The 22,292-nt window shown below is 43.8% G+C and overlaps 2 protein-coding genes across 2 annotated transcripts; both read right to left on the bottom strand.

Annotated features, from left to right (window-relative positions):
- Window positions 1–282: 282 nt before the first annotated feature.
- On the bottom strand, window positions 283–10,865 carry LOC130575123 (meteorin-like protein). Its single transcript, XM_057368803.1, has 5 exons — window positions 10,810–10,865; window positions 6,424–6,528; window positions 3,811–4,220; window positions 3,421–3,480; window positions 283–1,515 (listed from the first exon to the last, which is right to left on the bottom strand). Exons 1-5 carry the CDS (start codon window positions 10,863–10,865, stop codon window positions 1,199–1,201), a joined length of 948 nt encoding a protein of 315 aa, XP_057224786.1. The 3' UTR covers window positions 283–1,198.
- A 1,577-nt stretch (window positions 10,866–12,442) lies between these two features.
- DGKE (diacylglycerol kinase epsilon) lies at window positions 12,443–22,286 on the bottom strand. Its single transcript, XM_057368817.1, has 11 exons — window positions 21,624–22,286; window positions 19,874–20,033; window positions 19,268–19,387; window positions 18,496–18,639; window positions 16,627–16,784; window positions 16,287–16,338; window positions 16,033–16,146; window positions 15,490–15,561; window positions 14,895–15,022; window positions 13,912–14,023; window positions 12,443–13,615 (listed from the first exon to the last, which is right to left on the bottom strand). Exons 1-11 carry the CDS (start codon window positions 22,067–22,069, stop codon window positions 13,457–13,459), a joined length of 1,665 nt encoding a protein of 554 aa, XP_057224800.1. The 5' UTR covers window positions 22,070–22,286; the 3' UTR covers window positions 12,443–13,456.
- Between the last annotated feature and the right edge of the window lie 6 nt (window positions 22,287–22,292).

The raw sequence follows: 22,292 nt of genomic DNA, 5'->3' as shown, positions 1-22,292 counted from the left end.
CTATATCTATACCCAGTCTTCTGACTCCCTCCCCTTTCTTTCCCCCTTCCTAATTCCCTCCCAATTAAGTGGCTGCTGCTTCTCAAATACTCAACATGTCCGTTAAAAACGTGTCACAGTGTGGTCATTGTAAAGACTCCTATTCAAACCTCATGTCATTCAGACTTTCATTGGCAGCTATTTTGTCCCATAAAAAAGTTCAAGACAGCAATTTGTGAATCTTGCTCAGCCAAGTAGAACTGTGGAAAAAAAGGAGTCATTTCAAAAGTCAATTAATTGTGGCCTGTCAAGAGTGCTCCTCATTCAGTTTTCTCCAGGCCCTGTCATGGGCTCACATCTGTCAGCCCCGTGGTGCCCAGGCTGCAATCAGATGCCATTACATGGGAAATAATGGGTTTATTCACACCATTTATTGGCCTCTGTGTGGCAGACACATTTGTATATCATTTTACGGTGTAGCAATTCCATTTACATAAAATACTGGCAATTATGTGAGGCTGGCTAAAGCGTCCCAAGGGAGGATGGGAGGAGCCACCATTCAAATAATGAAAGCTAATGGAAAAGAGGCAGATAATTTAGGTGAAAATACCATCATGAGCAATTCTTGATCTTTAGTTCAACAGAACTTTAGGGAGGYGAGTCACTTCCATTTTGTCTGTTTGTAATAAACTCCTTAATGTTTTTCAATATAAGTAAAAGATCATGTACTTTTTACAGGATCTACATTCCATTTTAAAAATCAAGTAGTTCTTGGTGAGGAAGAAAGGGCTTTTYTTTTGCTTTAGAGGTCAGCTCTTTCTCCCCAGTTTAGAGAGAGTTTCCACATTTTCCTGTAAAGAAGAAAAATCAAGCAGAGAATGGGGAGAAGAGAAAAATATCTAGAGAAAAAGCATATAATATGTGCACAGAGCAAAAGATGTTAGAGAAAATTTTGTTGTACAGGCACAGGCTACTTTCTAACTTCCCTCAAAAGACTKTCTTTCCAAAATCCAAAGAAGCAAAGAAGATGTAAAGAAAGAGAAATTAATGTGGGTTAAAAGTCAGAGTTCACAGGGCTCACAGAGCCATTATCTTCAGGAAATTCTCCAGATTCCAGTTTGGGTGCAATTGTTAACATTAGTCCTTGGTTTTAACTCTGCTCCAGATTCAACATCCAAAGACTGGGCTGAGATCTTCCAACTCCCCGGTGTCTGTGGTGTCAGTCCAGCTCAAACTCACACGGGTTGGCTCCCCTTTCCCTGGCAGCCCGGTAAACCAACATGAAATCCTTAAACCGAGGAGCACAGCCCAGCCAAGCTTCCCCGAAGTGTTCRTTGCCGGTGAAGAGGAAATCTCCCCCTCCCTTCTTCACCTTGCACTGCAGCAGGGTTCGGATGGGGCCTYGCCACTGCCCACTCCCCTCCTCCTGCTGGAAAATCCGGTTTTTCTGCCTGTAGACCCTCTGGACGCTGACATCCACCCGGGACATGTGGTTCTCTGAGTCGTGGGAGACATTTCGGATGGATCCTTTCACCACTGGAGGTGAAGAAGACAAGAGCTGGTTATGGGGCAGCAGGAGGACAGCTCAGCTACCAGAGCTCACTGGATGAAATAACTTAAATGCAAATACAACACTCAGAAATCTTACAGTAACTTTATTTAAAGCCTTATTTAAAAATCTCTTGSCATAAATGTACCTTCTGCCAGAAAGATCCTAGCTGGGAGGAAAACATAAGAAGCCTCTGTTTGRAAAGCATCAATCACATAGAGAATGAAGAATCCCATCTGACAGGTGTTTGCTGTCCTGAAGCCACCTTATCGTTGTGATTGCCCCCCTTTTTCACCGTAATCAATTATTCTTCTACTGATTTAAAGAATTTCTATCCCATATCCCTAAAAGGCTCAGAAACATGACACCATTTGAGCTGAGCCCCTCAGCAAGAGGTTACATCACCACCCTCCTGCCACAAACTTCACTCGTGTACAGAAAACTCAACAAGCCAAGATGCAGAAAACCTTATCTTTGAAGCTTCCAAGAACGTCTTCATTTAYTGAGATCTCCAAGGGAATCCAGGATTTTGTGTACCAGACGCCTCTGCTCTGTCTCCCTCTGTGTGATCATCTCTACTCAGATGCAGCCAGGTCTATTGACAAGCTATGATGTGCTCGTTCCTGATGCTCCAAGTTGCTCCTGACTGCACACCCCGATCCCAAGAATAACCATGAAGCCCCCATTCACTCCCAGGGTCATTTACACTTTCATTAGCAGCTATTTTCTCTAATCAAAAAAGCTGATGAGAGCGATTTGTGAGCKCGGGGCAGGGAAGTCAGGCCATAAATAGAGTCAGTTCAAAGGGCTGTTCCTTCTGCTCTGCTGCTGCCGGGATTGTGAGAGCCCCCTTTGTGTGCCTGGGCCCCCACATCTGTCACTCCCCGGTGGCCCCGGACTCGGGAACCCGCACCTTCCTGCAGGACAAACAACGGGCTGGGAGACCAATTAATTTAGAAGAATTAAAATTACCAGCTTAAGGGAAACACCCTCTGCACTGGGGTTGTATCTGTGCCGTGATGCTAGTGTCTGATTTTATCAGCCTCAAATTATGGCAAGCCCTGGTAGGAAAGCAGTGATTTAGTGGGGGTTTTAAATATTGGAGTTTGTAATTTTGTTTCTTTATGTAGGTGCATTTATGACAATAGAAGTTTGGCTACATGGAGAAGCAGCTCTACAGCTTTGGCCTGATCAAAGAGGKACAAGTGTGCATGTAGAAAAACATGGGAATAAAATTAACCAATCATGATTGAAAAGAAAAGATTACATTACATTATTAAGAAAAAGGGAAAAAGCTTTTAATGTATTATTCGATCACTATTTCTTATTAGTAATAATTTCTTTTCTTATGGACTATTAACTGTGCTGCCTTCTCATAAGGCATGAAACACAACCAGGATGTCACTGAAGGAAGTTTCAATCACCTGAAATCTTTGGCTAAGTTTCAAACAACTCACTGYCTCTGCAGAAAAAGAACTGGGGAGTGTGCAGACTGTGAGGGGAGAGAAGGCATATTCATCCGTGGAATAAAAAGAAATAGGGACAAAGGGAATAAAAACGACCACACCMAGCACACACAACCTGTGTGTACATCTACAACGCGTGACTCGGCTCCACCTGTGAGCCAGCASCCCATCTGTGAGGATTATTCACAGTTCAGTTTTATAGTTCATAACCTTTTCCCCTGCAGGAAATGAGGATATTGGCAGCAAAGCTTCTCCCTTTAGGTTTCACCTTGCCCCTCCATTCAGGTTCTTTTTCAGTTTCTTTCCCGGATCAGAGAGTAGAGTCACACCATTATTAAAAAATAATAATAATAATAATAAAAGCCACAAACAAATCCAAATAATCAATATAAATTAAAGGCAGAATGACTCCCTTTAGTCACTTACCAAAATCACTGCTGCAAATGGCCATGAGGAGTTCCACGTTGTCACAAGGACGGCACATAGCTAGAAAAAACAGAGCGGTTACTTAAAACACTCTAGTCCATCTCATCGCAAAAACACCGGTGAATTCAGAGAGGAAATGGGGCAAAACTACCAGCTTGAGGAGCATTGTGATCAGATGGAAACCAAAATTCCAAATCTGGTGTTATGCAAATACAACCACAAGAAATAAGCACAGAGGGTGTTCTCAGTGATGGCACTGCCGGGCAGAACGCCCTCCTCCGCAATGCCAACCCCCCATCCCAAAACAGCCTCGATCACCAGGGATGCACCGGCTCCATGGGGATCAACCCCACCTTCGATCTGCCCCAAAAACGGAGCCCCTGCTCTTACCTTCCGCCAGGGCCATCTTTTTGAAGTCGGGGCCGGCGGCGCTCTGCTYGCTCAGCAGCTCGTACTGGAAGCTGGCGGTGCGGCGGCTGATGTCCCTGTGCGGGCTGGCCTGCAGGAACAGGGCCACTCTCCGGGCCGTGTGGGCGCTGAAGCAGGACACATGGTGGGGCCGAGCCCCCTGTGCCTCGCTCAGCACCAGCTGCAGATGCCCRGCTCGCTCCACGTACACGCTGGCGCCCTGGAAGTCGCGGGCGGGTTTGATGCAGAGCGTGCTGTGCTGGGCGCTGGCCAGGTTGGGCTCCAGCAGCACTCGCAGGGCTCGGGCCGGGTACATCCACTCCAGAGAACCCTCGGTGCAGCGCAGRTGGACCTGCTCCACGGCACGGGAGCGCGGCTCCCGGCTCAGACCGCTGTGAAACAGCATCGGGAACCGTCAGCARCGGGGCTGAGAGAAACCACTGCAGCCCTTCCTCACCGCCTGGACACGCAGATCGCACTCCCGACTCTCCCATGACTCCGAAATTGGCTTCCTCCAGCTGAGTTCTTTCCCTTCCTCCCCTTGGATCTCAGCGGCAACAACACATTCTGTCCCACAGAGGGACAGGGATTGCTCACTCCTAGGTGAACGAGAAGGAGCCCCAGCCCCTTTSACCCRCCTGCAAATCCATGCCGGGATGCCYGCAGCACCCAGAGAAATGCCAGAGGGCAACTTCTCACTGTTAAATAGCTCGAAACTTTTCCTTGTGGCAGGACTGGCCAACGCTCATCTGTTCGGAAAATCCCGTGGGTGGGTGGATGGGTGGATGGATGGATGGATGGATGGATGGATGGATGGATGGATGGATGGATGGATGGATGGATAGGGGCAAAAGCTGCTGACTCGCAGCAGGAGCTGCACAGCGATGTTACATCTGAAAAACTTGCTTTAAAGATCTTCTTTCTAAAATTATTTTTAATCATTCCAATATAAACTCATCAAGAAAAAGTCTTCGATAAAAAGGGTTGTGCTGGTCCTTCTCCTGAGCTCTTGCTCAAGCTCGTGCTACTCCACTGCTTTCAGAACAGTTACTTTCACTGAGCTCACTTACGAGAATCAAATCCGTGCTAGCAAAATTCGTTAAAAGAAGAGTAAAAAGGCAACAAAACAGAGGGAAAGGATGTAATACTTCAGAATATTGCGAACATTTGTGGTCTATTTCCCTGCCAGTGACTGAAGCAATGACAGCACGGCGGCACCGCAGCCAGCGCTGCGAGCCCCGGCCGCTCCCTCCCGGCGCGCCCCGGTGCCCTGTGCCGGTACCCGGTTCCCGGTGCCCTGTGCCGGTTCCCGGTGCCCTGTGCCGGTACCCGGTTCCCGGTGCCCTGTGCCGGTTCCCGGTGCCCTGTGCCGGTACCCGGTTCCCGGTGCCCTGTGCCGGTTCCCGGTGCCCTGTGCCGGTGCCCCGTTCACGCAGCCGGTGCCCGGTTCCCGGTGCTCTGTGCCGGTTCCCGGTGCCCCCAGCCCCGCCGTGCACACCCACCTGCCCCTCCAGCTGCAGCGGTCGGCGCTGCCCGGGCCGGATCCCCCCGCCAGGAGCAGCAGCAGCGGCGGCAGCAGGGCCGGGAGCCCGGGCGAGCCCCGCACCGTGGCCATGGACCGGCGGCTCKGCCGGCAGCGGCCCGGGCTTTATGCGGGAGGAAAAGGGGTGGGCTGGGGGTGCCCGGGGGGCGGCGGCCGCGCCCATCCCCGACCCCCTTCCCTTCCCATCCCCGCCCCGCCAGCCCCGGCAGAACCCCCCAGCACTGGCGACAGCAGGGACACCCCGCCATCAGCCTTCCCTCTTCGCACCGCTGTCCCCATCGCCCCCTTTTGTCTCTGGAATATTTAGAAGTGATTAATAACAGTTTCTCATCGCCGTGTAGGAACAAACAAAAATCGTGTCAACATAATCAAAGCGAACTTTGAATGAATGATGGAAATTCAATAGTTTTAACTTCTGCTTTCATGATTATCTTTCAGGGGTCCGTGCACAAGAAAGCTCCAGGGCCCACGATTATCATGCTAAAAGCCGGGCTGTGCCCGCCAATAATTAGATTTCTATATGCATTGCCCTTTCCATATTTTCAATGAACGACATGGGGAGCTGCTCTTTTGCAGGTCTGGGAGAGCGAGGCTCTTTTCTGCAGCTCTTAAGCGTGGAATCGGGATTTCGCGGCCGGCCGGGGACAATGGCTCTCGGCACGGCTGGGTGGCACATCCCGGGATCCGCAGGGCATTGTTCCCCGCTCAGCGCCGCAGMGCCCGCGGTCGCCGGGACCCTCCGGCCATCTGTTACCTTGCGGTYACCAGCGTGTTCTCACATTGCCCACAGATGCACAGGCACAGCGGCAGAGCTTGCCTGCAGCCCTTCTGCAAGGAGGGATTTTCCTGAAGAAGAAAATAGATTTGTTAGAGGASATACCCCGAAACCAGAGCTTTAGTCCTCAAGTGTCTGACACCGGACTCCCTGAATCCTGTTTCGACCCACTTTACTGTTCATTCGCAAGAAATTTCTCTTTGTACTGTTACTATCAAAAAACCCCCAGAATTTCAGCCTTGACTTGCACTTTGCTAATGCTTTTCCCCACACATACCTGCGCTGTGACTCCTTCCACAACTTCAGGCTAAAGTCTGCCTCAAGCTGGTGCTGTGCACGGCTCACTCCAGCAATTCTAAAAACATTTAAAGATGCATTAAACCTTGATGGTTATCAACGCTAGTGCCAGTGATCCTGAAAGCTCTGTGAACTATTGTCTTACCCATCTAAGAAAAACCTGCTGAATATCTATGCTCTGACCCCATCCTGAATGGAAAACAACACACAAATAGTCTTTAAAAGGTTTGATTGCAGCATAATACAGGAGCTGAGAGGCCAGAGCCCTTCTCTCTTTTGTGCAAATGAGACCGAGGAACAGAGGAGAGGACTTGGGGAGGGAACTGACACTATGATAAAGTGGCCCCACAGGAGGATTTATTCACTTCCAAAAGCCCAAGCGAACCCATCTGCTGCCATCAGGAGAAAGCATTGAGCCACTTGATCCCTGAACATCTCCCAGCAGTAGCATTTCCCCGCGCTGGGGAAAGCCCCGTGCGTGTTTTCCTGATTTGCTATCAGCAGCAYCTCCCGCTCCATCTCCAGTTTCTACTGACACCAGAACATCTCCTGTTAAAACTCTTAAAACTGCTCGTCACAGACAGGACATTTCCATGGCTCCTTCTGCTCTTGGAGTAAATAATGTGCAGCATCAGAAGCTGTTTTAAGATCCCAAATCAGTGGCAACAGAGGTGAGAAGGAACGATCTGGAYATTACACATTATTATTGAAGCCTGGGGGTTCAAACCATTCTCACACCAACTCTAAAACCACACAAACTCAGCTCCTCCTCGGGGTGCAGAAGGATGAGCCAGGAGCAGGSCAGCAGCTGCTGGGAGATGTTTACAGGTTACCAGTGTTGGTTTTACCTCCAAATAACATTACCACTCTGTCTAGAATTTTCCCCATGTATTGAGGCTTGAGATGTTCAGATTTTGGAGCAGGAATGTGGGGCAGAAGCACGGCCACAGAATTCAACAAAACAGTTTTGACCTCAAAATGCCCAAGCTCATCCTGCTGTGGCCCTCCCAGAACCAGGCACTCATCCTCATCCCAGGGCTGTTGCTGAGTTGAAAACTCACATTTGCTTTCATGCATAGTGAGGAAAAGGAAAAACTGAGTTTAAATGCTTTAATCCACGCACTAAAATCTACAGAGAAATACAGCACGAATAACAAGACAACAAACAGATGCATTAGGAAAGTCAGTAACAGAGCCAGTGCGGTGAAAAATCTGTATTTACAAATTTTTATGAAGAACATGGAGCAGATGTTTCTCAAAAGAGACTTCTGGGAGCGTAAGTCACAGAGACAGGCCATGGTACAACCAACTGRAGTTTCCCTGTGTTAATGTGGAGTAAATTCACTGAAGCTGAAGGTTCCCAGGCAGAATCTGACCCAAATCACACATCGTGCCCATGGAATGATTTCAACAACCATCACAATTTTTTTTGACACACAATCACGCTCACTGTGCCTCTGCAGCAAATAAAAAGAGACTTCTCAGCTTTTATAACAAAGATTTTTACAGAATTACCTCCTTATCCTCCCATTTCAGCCTGCCTYCTTTTCAAAACCAAGGGAAAACCAGTTTGGGGTATGAAAACATCACTTGATGTCAAGGAAAAATCAGCCAATTTAGATTTAATCATTTATTTTGGAGATTCAATATCATGTTGGCCAGTTCTTTCATTGCAAGTAAGATCTCATTCCCTGTGCAGCTTYGAGCCCTGGGGTTTGCTCTGGGGTTTTGTTCTCTGAGGGACAGAAATGGTGCAYAGGGTGTCTGCTTAGGTTTGGGCACTAAATACAGATCTCAAACTGCACCACAAGGAAACAACAGATCTGTCAAGAGTCCACTGATCASTCCTTTCTTACTGCTCCGTGATAAACAAAAAATACTGAATCCCAAGCGCCACCTCTGTCAGTGGAAAAAGGCCAAAAATGTTATAAATTCTATTTCTTGAACTATGACTTGCACTTTAAGCTCCTATTTTCCTTGTTTAGTGCCACTTTAGCACACATAGACAAACACGTTCAATACAAATCCCAGGTGGCAGCATCACTGCATGTGAAGCTAAAGAATATTTTTTTTTAACTGTTAACAGGCTGATATTTTCTTGCAAGTAGTTATTACTGATTGAAAGTTACAGCTCTTAAAAGCAACATTTTTACAATATTCTGATCACTAATTACTAAACAGCTACTATACATACTGAAGTTACCAGCTACAAAAATAAAAATCCATTCTGTTTAACTACAAAAATCCTAGAAAGAGAAGATGGCTGGAGGTACTCGAAGGATTACAGCAGTTTGCAGCAGACAAAATGGCTTTTGAAGGATGTAAACCTTGGAGGTACAGAATACAATAAACTCACAATAGAAGTTCCCACAGAATCTTAAAAAAGAAAATAATTTTTTATGCTGAAATCTACAAACAAGTTGCAAATTAAATAATGCAAAGAATTAATTACATACAGCAGTAGGAGGACACAGCACAGGACACCAGTAGGAGGACACAGCACAGGACACAGGGCAGTATTAAAAAGTACAATTTTGAACACATTCATACTTTGGAACAGTTAAGGGCCAGATTGTCAGTTAAGTCTGCACAACATCATTAGGTTTAGTCAAGGCATGTGGCTTTACTCCAGCTTGAAGTGTCTCCCTGAGATGCCCAAAGCCTGAATTGGRTATTCAGCACTCTTAGATAACAAAATTGTGATCATGTCGTGCTTTAGAACTGKKGCCTCAACATTGCTGAAATAAAGARTGTGTAAATTCTCTCCTTACACTTAAATTCTACAGGATAAAGTGGTCTCTGTTGCCTCATCCCTGTGTTCAAGAAGCAGCTCTCATTACTCAGAAGAAACCAACATTTTTAATGAAGTGGTTCACGTTCAACAGAGTCAGKTACATCCTGGTATTTTTGAATCTGAAGACAACCTAATTTAATTCTAACTGAAGATTCAATTTTTTTCTTTTCAAAAAGGAAGAAAACTGCTAGCAGTCAGTATGAAATACAGACCTAAATAGGATTTTCAGTGAGAACCCACGCAGATTCCTAAATCACAGACCAGCTGRGTCACAGTGCTGCTCTACCAAAAGCTTTTGCTGCCAAATAAAAAGCAGTGACTACTCTACCACTGATGCCATTGTGCTGMTCACAGCTAAAGGTGCAATGCTTTTTTATTTAACCAGTGAAATACAACAACACGCTCTATAAAAGCTCCAGTGCAATGTAAAACAGAACCAGAAGGAATTGGCCCGACTGAAACCAAACCCTTTCAGGATCAGTTCTCAGAACCTGTGGAGAACAGGGAGGTTCATCCCCAGCAGCAGTGAGAACAGATTTTGTATTTTCAGTATGGGCCAGGGGTGTTGGGGAACCTCAGCAGTCCTGGTGGTGATGGTGACTGGAAAAGCCAAACAGGTGGGTCACTGGGCCAGGAACAGCTGAGTGAAGCCATTCCAATTTTCTTCTCTGACAAGGCCTTTGCCAGGAGGTTCTGTGCATGTGACAATACCCTCTCAAGGTGTATAAAGAAGTGCAATGTGAGCCAGGTGAGGAGCTGATCCACACAAAGGGTCTCCATGMACATTTATGCTTTTTGCATTGCCTGTCACAGGACTGAGAACCTACAGTACTCTAAAAAGTCTTTGGAATCTGACCAAACTTCACTTCAGCTACTGGATGCAGCAATAAAACTTAAAAATAAACTTTATGAACTCATTTTTAAGTGCTTGACAATGTCATTGTTTACCCTGTACATTTTACACAAAGGTATAATGTATGAAGACTGACAGAAAAAAAACAATTGGTAATTTGTCTTTTTGAAATATTGTTTTCTCTATTTTTCCAATGTTAATGATTAAYAGGATAAGGGAAAATTCTTCAGTGCAGGACAAGAGCTCCAGCTGCAGAGACCCCTTTCCCAGACAGAAAATAAACTGTGGGGRTTTTCAGGGTTCCAGCCTCCAAGGAATAACCACTCCTTGGATAGAGCAGCTCTTTGAACTGGTGCTTTATGCACTCACAATTTAAAAAAAAGCACGGAGCAGTTTCCATTCACAATGAACACAACAGCACTGGGCAGCTACAGCTCTATTACAAATTAGCCAAGTTCATTCCTGCTGTGAGACAATCTGGGAGCCCATGGCTGCCATCAAACTGGGGCTAAAACTGGAAACAGCTCCACCAAAGTAACTCCAAACAGGCTTTAACACAAAGTGCAGCACAGCAGAAAGGAGGATACACTGAGATCAGAGCACAGCTGGAAACAGCAAGGCTTCCCAGTGCATTCCAGTGCTAACAATCTGTGTTTCACCAGACTTTTTTTGTCACACATATGACAGTTACAGACTCACAATGGACACTTCAACCTTACAGAACGTTCTCCAAACCATAAATACAATTTACAACAGGCTTGCCCATGACCACCATGGCCACATTTGCTATCACCAACAGTTCATTTGTGAACACAAACTTCTTAACCAAGGCCAAAACCAAGGCCATTTATCAGAGRTTTCCCAAACAAGCACAGTAGCAGTTAGATGCTACTTTCACTTTGTTTCTCCAACAGGAATGATGGTTTACCTTTCCCAGAGGATTTCACACATTTTTGACTGGACTCCTGGCAAGCTGCAGTGAGTGGGAACACAAACAACTCCTGCTGGGGCACAAATAGAGAAACCCATTCACCCCTCACCTGTGCTAACACAGGGAGACTTCCAAGCTTGGCATCAATTATTTTTTTTCTAGATAYCAGGAGTCAAAAGAGTGAAGTTTTTCAACATTAAAAGGTTCCTGGGCTATAAACCAATTGGAATAATCATCTGATCAACTTGAGGGAACTCTTGAAACTGCATTATGAGCAGTTTAAGGTAGCCAGTGGTGTCATTTCAAACACTGCCTTTCAGAGCACATACCCTGCTTTTTCAGACTCCTCATTTGTTTGTAAACAGCAGTTACATAAGAACTACAACACAGAACTTAAATATTTTTAGGACGCTGATAGCTACAAGTTATTAAAAAATAATAACTTAAATGGTAAGATTTTTGAAGCTAACACAAACTGAAGCTCATAACAAAAAAAAAGGTAGTGGATCCATCTACCATAGTATACTTAGGGTATTTAAAACACTTTTTACATATATTTTGCTATCATTTGTCATCTCTATTTACATACAATAAAATAATTAAAATGAGGTGTATAAGGCTAACGAATGTGGAATTTACAAATGGCTTCTGCTTTACAGTTCATTACACTCTAATCACATTTTCAGACTGCTATAAGTTCACTGAGAATCAGTAGTATTGAAGTTCTAGTACATACACTTGCTACCATCAAGCAAGGAATACCATCAAGTTAAAAATGCTTTTCAAAGAGGATTACAATTGAAGGTTTTAAAAATACTGACTTTGCCAAAGTTTCAATAAATTATTTTAAAATATAAATAGTTCATTCACTGTTAATGCAAACATCATTTTACAGGGTTTTGAAAAACGATTTCATTTAAAAAAACCTAGAAACACAGCCTACTTTACCCAGTGGTCTCATTTTCTGTCAGAATAAAGAAAAAAAAAATTGCGGAAATCATGACAAAAGCAGCAACATACAAAATTCAGACCAAAGCTCTCAACTTATGATCTTGGCTTACACAGGATAAATTCTCTTCCTGCCTGGAAGAGCACCTTCAGTAACTAAACCGAATTTACTCATTGAGACATTTTAAACCTCAACTCAGCTCTCACCTGCTGCAGGCTTWAAGTGCTTACAACAAAAGAGAACAGGAATCAGAATTTCTACTTTAGTTARCCATGAAGATGTTTTCACCTGAGAAGCTTTTAACCTGAGAAGCTTCAGACATGCCAAGCTGACAGTCCCCATGTGCTGTTGTAGGTGTTCTGAACCTTTACTATCAGGATCAACCACTAATATTTTCCCCCAGTTTATGTTCATCAGGGAAATTATGCTACCAACAAGGTATCTTTTACCCCCTAGAATCAGTCAGAAAATACTTCCATGCTTTTTTCCCCACAATCAAATTATACCCATGAATGCCAGAACCTGTGCAAACTTAGCTCTCAATCTCCACACTTAAAACAGAAAGTTAACAGACTGACTTACTACTGATCATTCTCAGGTAATTATGAGCCAAGATCTTTAACAAGTCTTCAAAAAATACATATGCCAATCATCATTATTCCTTTAAAACCCTTCCCTCTAAACAGCTAAAAAAGATGCTCCTTTGTCCAGGTTTTCCTTCAAAAAGCCTCCCCAAGAACTCTGACGTTGCTATTTACAAAAACTAGAATTAGTCTCTCACTGAACTGAAGCAAAGTCAAGTCACAGGATCATTCAGTGCAAGTCATGGTACAATTATTCTGAGTTGTATGTTGGGGCCTCAGTGGTACTCTCTGGCTTACAAAGCCACTGAAAAAGGTCCTTTTCTAAACATTTCCAGAAACCTTTGGTCCAAAAGCAATTTTCTTGCTCARCACCTTCCCCAGAGCTCTCAGATCCTTCACTCTCCCAGTGAAGCCTCTAAAAATGCACTGCACAAGCAGGTACAGTTACTGCTCCTGGTCCCAAGCACATCCTGCTTGGTCTGGATTTCTSGTTTGGTTCTGGGGAAGAGGGAAAGTGGAAGCAGGTCAAACTGCCAGCTGTGCCCCTTGCCAAGGGGATGAAGTATCTCTCACACTGTAATGGGTATTTGCAGAAGGTCTGATTCCACAGAAAGGAAGGGCTGCAGCATCTGTCCCCTTTCAGCCATTAGAGGAACACACCATCTGGAAAGGCTGGAGGCCATCCCCACCAACCTAAAAGCAAACCAGTGGTGGCAATTCAGCTGTGAAAGTTTCCATGGGTGYGAAAGCATGGCTTTTTCCTCAGCTCTAGTTCATTCACAAGTAYGAACCTTAGGGCATAAACCTTAATCTAAGATCAGGCGTCCTCGGTGTTTTAACAAGCTGAAGTTCCTCAGTGAAATSCCACCAAATCTCCAGGTGTTTATCCCCCTGCTCTGGTGTCACTCTGACAGGCTGGAGGCATCATCATCATCTGTCTGCTCCCCMGAGTGGTACAGCATCCTCGCGTGGGTCTTGTGAGTGATGGTGACAGTGCAGGGCCCCTGTGCCCAGGGCTCCCCATCCACCTGCATCGGCATCTTGGAGCTCTTCAGGATCAGCTGGTACCAAACACAACAACACAGTCACTTCTAAGGGCTCTGGAATCACCTTTTAYAGCTGCAATACACAATTGTAGCCTGGCCAGRGAGAAGCTGTGAGTGGCACTCACARGCMACCAAGCACAGCAACAAACATCTGYGAATTATGACATAATTAACTTTTACTAAGCAAGAGAAACATCCAGCTCAGCTGCAAACTGCAACTTGGGATCTGATTCAAGCAGTTGAGTGCTTGAGATTCTATACTGTGTGTTAAAAAAAATTTAGGAGAGCAAGTGCCCCTAAGCATCACTTACCCTCACTGTGTGTGCCTGCCCCAGGCGCACAGGATTTGCCAGCTTCACCTGGATCTGGGCACAGTGGAAAGAACCATGWACACCAACAACTTCCAGAAGTCCATCATCATGTCTGTGAAATCAAAAAAGGAGACCCTTTTCAGTGCTGCTAATGAGCTGTAGCATGTCTGCCCAAATAATGCAGTCCTTTTACTGCTGTTCCCAGAGAGAAGGCGAATATTGTGCTACAAATATGTTTATTTTGTGCTGGAGAACAAATCACACTGAACAGCAAAGAAAGCCATCAAATCCCACAACTAAGGAGCAGAGCACCACCCTAGYTGGCTTCTGGAAATTATGGATGTGTGACTTTCCAAGGCTCATTCTGCATATTTAAGGCCCACAATGGATTTCTGTTCCATAAACTTGTACAATTTTCTGTCCTTTCACTCAATTATTCATCTACAGGAAAATCTTTTTTTGGCTTCATTTTTTAGATTTGGGTAAAGAACCTTGCCCAACTATTTTTTAAAAATTCAGGATCTAAGCCTTCTAGCAGAACTACATTTATAGAAAAGGCTTCTGAAGAAGGAAGTCACAAGAGGGAATAACTAATGTTCCCAATTATTTTTCTCTTTGGTATTGCTCCAAATTTTTGACATTTTGTTTTTACTTTCCATTTTAATCTCCAATGAAATGTGGTATTTTAGACTCTGAAATGGATCTATCTTCTGCTTTTGGAAGGCTCCCTTTATTGCTAACAGCCTCTCAATGCTACTGCTGTCATGCCAGATGTTTTGAGAAAGTCTTAAAAGCCCTTCATGTGTGGGATGCCTTTAATCCAAGTCTCTAATTCCAGGAAAATAAACAAATGTGAGACAGCCTACTGCCCCCAGGAATCCTTCTGACTGGCAAATAAATCTGGCTACATAAGCACTGGAGGGAAATCTTTACATTGCAAGAACTGTTAAAGGAAAAAAACAAAGCAAAAATGCCCTCTGTACCTYGCCAAGGGGTAAGGTTCATCCCCCATTCCTTCCCAGAGCCTGCAGCCACCTCCCCAGTATCCAATATTCAGCACAATGATGCCTTCCAAATTGGGCAACTCGATCCTCTCACCATCCAACTCTAGCTTTAAAAGACAAGCAGAAGTTAATTACTGTGGATCAAATTCAGTACTTTAATACAACCTAGTTATCCTTTTTATGCATTTAGCAGGCTTCCACTTGAAGAAAAATTTGCCCTGTAAAAATAAAATGTACTTTCTTTCCATACTTTAAATAAAATTCCTTCTGATTTCACAAGATATCCTGAGCTGTAGTAGATTTCTCTTCGTAGAGAAAAGAAAAAGGAGCTCACACTGATATAAGCCTCTGGTCAAGGCCAGAAAGCAAATCAGGAATTTTCAGCAAGGTCARAGACATGAATTCCATGTAAGGAACTAAGCTGGAGATGGCAAAAGGAACACAAAACCACTCCAAGGCCAGAGGCACAAATATAAARTGCAAATATTGTAAAGTGCAAAGATTCTTTTCTTTCACAAGGTAAGTTTTTACACTCCACTGACTCTTCAGAGAATAAGCAAGTTAAAAAACTTACCTCAACTTTCTTGTTAAGATCCTTACATTCTTGTACTAAGCAGTCTTTGGTTCCATAAAAAAAATAAACAGCCTGCAAAAAAACCCAAAACAAAACAGGGAGAAATGAAAACACTGTTAGGAGAAGACAAAGCAAAGGATGACTATTTAAAATATTTATGTATAATTACAGCTCTGCAAACCTTATACATATTTGCACATCCTTAAACTAAACTTTCTTCCTGAGATGAGCCACAACTCACGTAAGAAACTAAAGCTCCACCTGGAATAAGCCATGGCCTTAACTCATGGAGTTTCAAAACAAATAAGAAAATTTTGAGCAAAAACAAGGAAACAGCAAATTCTGTAAGTGAGCAGAAGCAAGGCAGAACCCTTGTGAGTGGGCTGCAAACATGTTCTACCCATGGAATCTCCTCCCGAAGAAAAATGATTTCAAACTTAAAATGGCATGAAAAGAAGTAGGGGAGTAAAGAAATGTAAAACTAAAAAAGCCTGAAGTCAAATCAACAACTCCAAGGAGAAAATGCCACTTTACCAAACTCACCTTATTGATAATTCTGCTGGAAAACAGAGAGGGAGTTCTCTCACGATGGGCATGGAAATTTAAAGCCATGAGAGCATCAGGTCCTATAGAGAAGTAGTTATTCATTGTGAATACCTGTAAGGGAGAAAATCCTTATTAAATATCATTATAAGGGTTTAAAATTCAGAGTGCTTAATGGGAAGTTGATAACCAGAAAAATAATTAGAAACATACAGGTATTCCACAGAACTAATCTTTATACTTGCAAACCATACCTTTGGTTTCCTTAAGTTGTAGTATCCTTTGTTTGTTACTTGAACCTTCCATCTGAAAAACAACAGTTGTTACTCAGACTTGTGGCAGATAGCTCTCAGTATCAAAGCTGTAGTAAGAAATCATATCTATGCTGGGATTAAGACAAAATACCCRAATTTAATTAAATTATGAAAGCATTAAGTCCTGCAAAACAGCTAAACCACTAAATTCAGACCTCAGTTATGCTGTAGTTCCTTTCAGCATTACTTGTGTTYATGTAAAGAAACTGCTGCAATGGACTATCAATAGAGCTACAGCAGAATTTGGTTCCATACATTTTATTTTTTCACTGTTCCTTACCTGTCTAGTTGGACTCCATCTGCCTCCATGACATTTCGTAAGATCTGCTCTACAGGGGCTTCTCCAGCATAACCTGCACCCCAGCCCAGTGTATTAGACAGGTCATTCCCTGTTCCCAGRGGTAAAATTGCAACTTGTGGAATATATCGTTCTTGCCCCTAGGATACAAAACCACTGCRTATTAGCTCCTGCTTCAGCACTCGTTGTCTCCCTTTCATCCCCAAATGTTCAGGTTAGATAAATACCAGGTTAGATAAATTCACYTTGCCAGCAGCCTGTTACYCAGAGCAGAGCTCTAGGGCTGGCARAMCARGKGGCACATGGAGCTGCTACCCAGGGATAATGTAAAGGAAGGAAATGTTAAACCATTGTGAGAAGGAAAGAGAACACAAACACAAGATGGAAACAATGCATTATGAATACAGAATAGAGTATTCCTTCCAAGGAATGATGCTCTGGATCTGGGAAGTGACATGAACACTGACAGACGTTACACACAAGGCTGTGAACTGCAACAAGACACCAAAATGCTCTTACAAGACTGAGGTGAGGCTGGGTCTAACAACAGWTGCACAGAATATCAAAGTGTTCAACCACAAACAGAAAATATTCAGAGGAGGAACGTCAGTGTCTCAGGTGCAGACTGTCACCCACAGACGGAGCAGGTGACAATCTGTGACAGAGCACAGAGTGACAGCAGGTGCTCAGAACAGCCACCTTAGCAAAGGGCTTGRCTCTCCTCACCACAGAAGGGTGAACAGTTATTTCAGCTGTACTACAGCCTGTGAAATTCAGCTCTGACAAGCACTTGTAGTAAGTTGGCACTTTGGTTACTATTTTTTTCTAGAAGGGTTATCAGCCAGGTAACCTGTATTCAAGAGTTAAGATAAATGAAGGGAGCAAATAACCTTACTGCTGATAAGAAAAAGGTTTTGCTGATAATCTCTACRGTATTTCACCCAATGCCAATGACTCAATTTGAACAGAACAAAGAAAAACCCAGATTTCATCAACCATATCRCCTCTGAGGGACAACATATCAAGTGCCCAAGACCACATAACCATATACTCACATTCATTAACCTTTATAGTTACTTTATTTCTACTTTATCAGCACACAATGTCTCAAAGAGGCTGTTTGACTATGCATGAAGTTGTATTAAGGGCCTTCAACTACAACATTTCAGGTATTAACAAGAAAGCTGCAGTTAAAAAAAAAAAGTTGATATAAAAACTTTCTTCCTTTCAGCTCTAGAGAAAAAGTTTATCAAGTAAAGCACTAAAGCCTTGGAAGTATTCTCCATTCTTAATCTTCTCAGTTCTTAGCAGTATCCCATAATAGGACTATCTTCCATTTAAAATGTTTAAAACAGTAAACACACAGCTTATTTTTGTCTCCTATATTTGCAATTAATAGGCAGACAGACCAACTTTTCAGAACATGTGATAAGGAGCAGAAGCAAATGACTGCACTCATTCATGCTCTGGCAACATAACCAGTATGGCTGGCAAGGTTATTATAAAAGATTGAGCAGSCAGAGCACATTAACCAACATTAGCAATGCCATTTATGACAAAATAAATCTGTTCAGACAAAGAAATAACAATGCCGATAATATCCGGCAGCTTGTTCTCTTCTTGTTTTGCAGAAAATAACAACTATAAATATAATTTAAAATCTAAACCTTTTACATTTTTCCCTAATTCCAAGGAGTCATAAGATGGATTTCCCACACCCTTCCCCAATATGAATAAGCAGTTATGCAAATACCCCTCTGAAGGGCTATTCAGAAAGATGAAGGTAAGATATGAGGGGTAGAACTTTGGCAGCTTCAAAACTCATTTCATTTTTAATTTAAAACGCAATACCTTTATCTTCATTTCATCAATTGCATCCAGGACCCAGCCCACTGTGCCATCCCCACCACAGACCAGAACCCTGACAGCATTGCAAGGCAGCAAAGTGCAGAGCTGGAGTGCTTTAGCAGGTGTAATTTTGCTGAGATCAAAAACCTAGAAGAAAAGAAAATCAGGAATTCTGTTAAGTTCACAGAACATGACTCAGGCTTTGCCTCACAGAKAAGCAGCTTCCCACAAGTTAATTCTAATGCAAAACAAAGATTCTCCRTTTACAGTATTACATTAGCAAATGAGCTGTCTTGACTTTTATGAGCAGGATTCATTTCCCAAATTCACAACAGAGCTCCAGCTGTCTCCCTAGGATTAAATGGCATGATAATCTGAGCTGACAGAGCCCTTGGAAAAGTCTTTATCTAAAAGCATGATGATGAATTCTGTAAAGATGACAGACTTCAGATAAAAGCAATTTTAAAATACTCGGCACACAAAAGAGGTTAATTCTTTAAAGCCTTATTGGGCTGCATTGAAAACAAACACAGTGAATTCTCTTAGGCTGTATTTTACAGCTGGATTTTGAACTTCAAAGGAAGARTATTAAGGTGCAGCCAGGAAATCCAAGGAACAACTGCCTCCCTTACGTCAGCATCCTGTGCCATCCCAGCGGATTTTAAAAGGAAAGCAAGTACACAAAGTGCAACTGTAAATCCTGACATTTCTACAAATAATAGATTATTCTAATCTAAACCTTGCTTTYATTACAGTGGCTTTTCACTGTAAATACCTGAACGGGGTTCAGCAGCATTTTRAATTCTCCCAGTAAAGTTTCCCCCATGTTGTTTCCACTGCGAGTGTTAGCCAGCACAATCACTGGCATCCAGTGTTTGCTGCTGTAAGGGACCACCTGCAAAAGGTAAAAACCACTCAGTCACACAAACACTGCACGTCTGAAAATGTTCACAGCCTCACTCCAAACCCCATCCCCTGCAAGTGCTGAAATGAGGAAATCACCAGTTAGTCTGAAGGAGTCAAAACACAAAAAAGCACTTCTGACACAGCAAGGCTGAAGATTCTGCAGTGCCCAGGACAACAAATACTACAGTGTTATGAACACAGCAGTAAAAAAATGTGCAAAACGTTCAAGAAAGTAAGGCAGACAAATCTCAGTATTTTGGTAAAAAAATCCACATCTGCTTACACTTCAACTACCATGTTACTACAACGTCAAACACCTGTGAATTAACACAACAAGTACTTAATACATGTTGAAACATTTACCTGATAGTTGCTAACCTGACAATGTATTGAGTTCAGATTTCAAGGTCTGTCTGTGGGTTTATTTGGTTGGTTTTTTAGTATATTCTAAGCCCAAGAAGCAGCAGGCCATTACCTTTTCATAACTTGTTCTTTTCTCTTTACGCATCTGGTTGATTGTAGACAAATAATAGGGTGGAATAATTAAATCTTTGAATTCTCCAAATGTACAATCCTCAGTCCTCAAACAATCCATCATGCATTCRTCATGCACAGTGTACTGACACCATACACACCTGGAAAAAAGACCAAAAAAAACATGAAAACAATCTTCAAACAGGCACATTAAGTTTGCTCATTTATTTTAGACTTTTACCAAAATATTTATGCTTACATGCACCATTATAAGTAATATTTTAAACACATTACAGATAAAACCATGCATTCCCTGGAAGCCTATGGATGGCTATAGAAAATGACTTAAAATACTCATGCGTTTGTAGGTCTAGGAAAGCATTTGAATTCTGCTGGGGAAAAAAATCCAACAGCTTTAAATTAATTATATTCATTTTAATATAAAAAATAGGTGCTATAAACATGGTCCTGTTTGCAATATTAACAGTTACACTGAAAGCTTRTATGAAAACTGAACTGTCCATCCTTAAAGAGCACTGATAAAACACTGGAGCTCAATTCAATAAAGTGTTACAAGTACTGTACTAATGCATTCCTTAAGGTTGATAATACCCCTTTAATCCTAAAACCTAAMAGGTTACACAGAACTGTACAGGGCTGATGGGATTTAGTTATGCAAAACTGCTTTGCTTTACGACCTATTCTAAAAGCTGTCCTGGAAAACAAACCAGAACAAGAGGAAATACTGCAATATCCACTTCCAGCCTCTGCAGAATGTTAATCCTCATTTGCTACATCCAAAGCCTTGATCTAAGCAGCTGGGAAAGCTATTTTTGGAGTCCTTCTGATTAATCCAACACATAACTAGAGTAGCAATGATACTTGCTCTATGCTGTGTCTYTTCCTCTCCTTCCTTCCTTTCCCCTTTGCCTCCAAATTCCTGCCCTTCCCTCCTCTCCTACACACACCCTCAAGGTTTTGTTTTTGACAATGTGCTCTTTTACACTGTGATTCTGCTTACTAACCAAGCAATTTGACAGTAACACATGGAAGCAAAGCAAAAGCTGGCAGAAYACAGGCTGAAAAGATGACATCCTTTGAGTAGGCTGAAGTAACACACTGGGGCACCTATCACTGCATTYTGGCACTGACAACTTTGCAAGCAGCCTTACTAGTGACAGTGCAAATTCATTTAATGGTTCCTCATATTTTTAAAACATGCTTATCACAAACTTTAACAATATATTGCAGTAGCTTATAAAACTTTTTTCAGCATCCTTAAAAATGAGCTTGAAACCTGTACATGATTGTTTGTTCTATTTACACTAAGCAGATGCCAATTTTGAGATGCACAGTGGTTTTTGCATCTGTGACTTGTGTCAGTCAAACTGCTCGGCCTACCCACTGTCCACTTGACAAATGTATTAGAAGCTTCTTAATGTCATCCCCTAAAATACAAACTCCCTTGGACACTGAGAGTCTCTTGTGTGTAATTATACAACAGCCTGCACATCATGCTGCARTAATGCAATTAAAAGAACGAGTGGACATGAGATGCAACGCCTCACTCTTAATCTATGACTCACAAGCATCCATTTTAATTTTAGGTTCTTTGAAGTTTGTTTTTTGTACCAATATCTTATCCGACTATTGCAGGATCTCCTYCGGGGTGTGGTGTCCCAACAACCCCGTGGAAAACACCACACTGACATGGCACTGTACGTTCTCCCGCACAGACTCCCCTGCAGTACCTGTAGTCGCAGAGCTTGGGCTGTGTGCCGCACTGTTGTTTGCAGACCATGCAGCAGCTGCAGAGGGGGACGTTGCCCCTGATCCAGTGGTGCGGCATGGAGCTGGGGGCTCCGCCGGTGCCCCTCATCATGATCTCCTTGCAGAGGAAGCGCCGGTCCGCCTTCTTGAGGCAGCTCTCGCAGAGGCGCAGCCCGCAGCAGCCGCAGAAGGCGCCGCGGAGGATGTGCTGGGAGCACACGCAGCAGTACGAGGGCTGCCCGAAGAGGTCCGTGTAGTGCCAGTCGTGTTTGCTTTTACGGAAGATGTCCCGTATCAGCAGCTGCCGCCGGGACCGCTGGAAGCTGCACCACGCCGTGATGAGCACGGGCAGGAGCACGGAGCACAGGGTCCCCACGGCCAGGCGCCAGTCGGCCACGGCCCGGGAGGCATCGCCCGAGCCCTCCATCCCCGCTCCTCCCCGGCCTAACCCCTCGCACCTCTCGGCCAGGCGGCGGGGCGAGCCCCGGAACGGCCCCTTCGCCTAGGGAGCCAACTCGCAGCTTCATGAACCATCTTTTAATCCCTCCTCAGGGCTCGGCACCGACCCGCGCCACATCGGGCCGACGGCAGGGTTCCGGCCGGGGCTCCTCCGCCGCCCGCCCGGGCCTTGCGCAGCGCCGGCCGCCCCC

The sequence above is a fragment of the Malurus melanocephalus genome, unplaced genomic scaffold (assembly GCF_030028575.1).
Source record: "Malurus melanocephalus ecotype Western Australia unplaced genomic scaffold, MMel_1.1 scaffold_98, whole genome shotgun sequence".
Lineage (NCBI taxonomy): Eukaryota > Metazoa > Chordata > Aves > Passeriformes > Maluridae > Malurus > Malurus melanocephalus.
The sequence above is the reverse complement of the archived record's forward strand: the minus strand, read 5'-3'. Positions and strand labels throughout refer to the sequence as shown.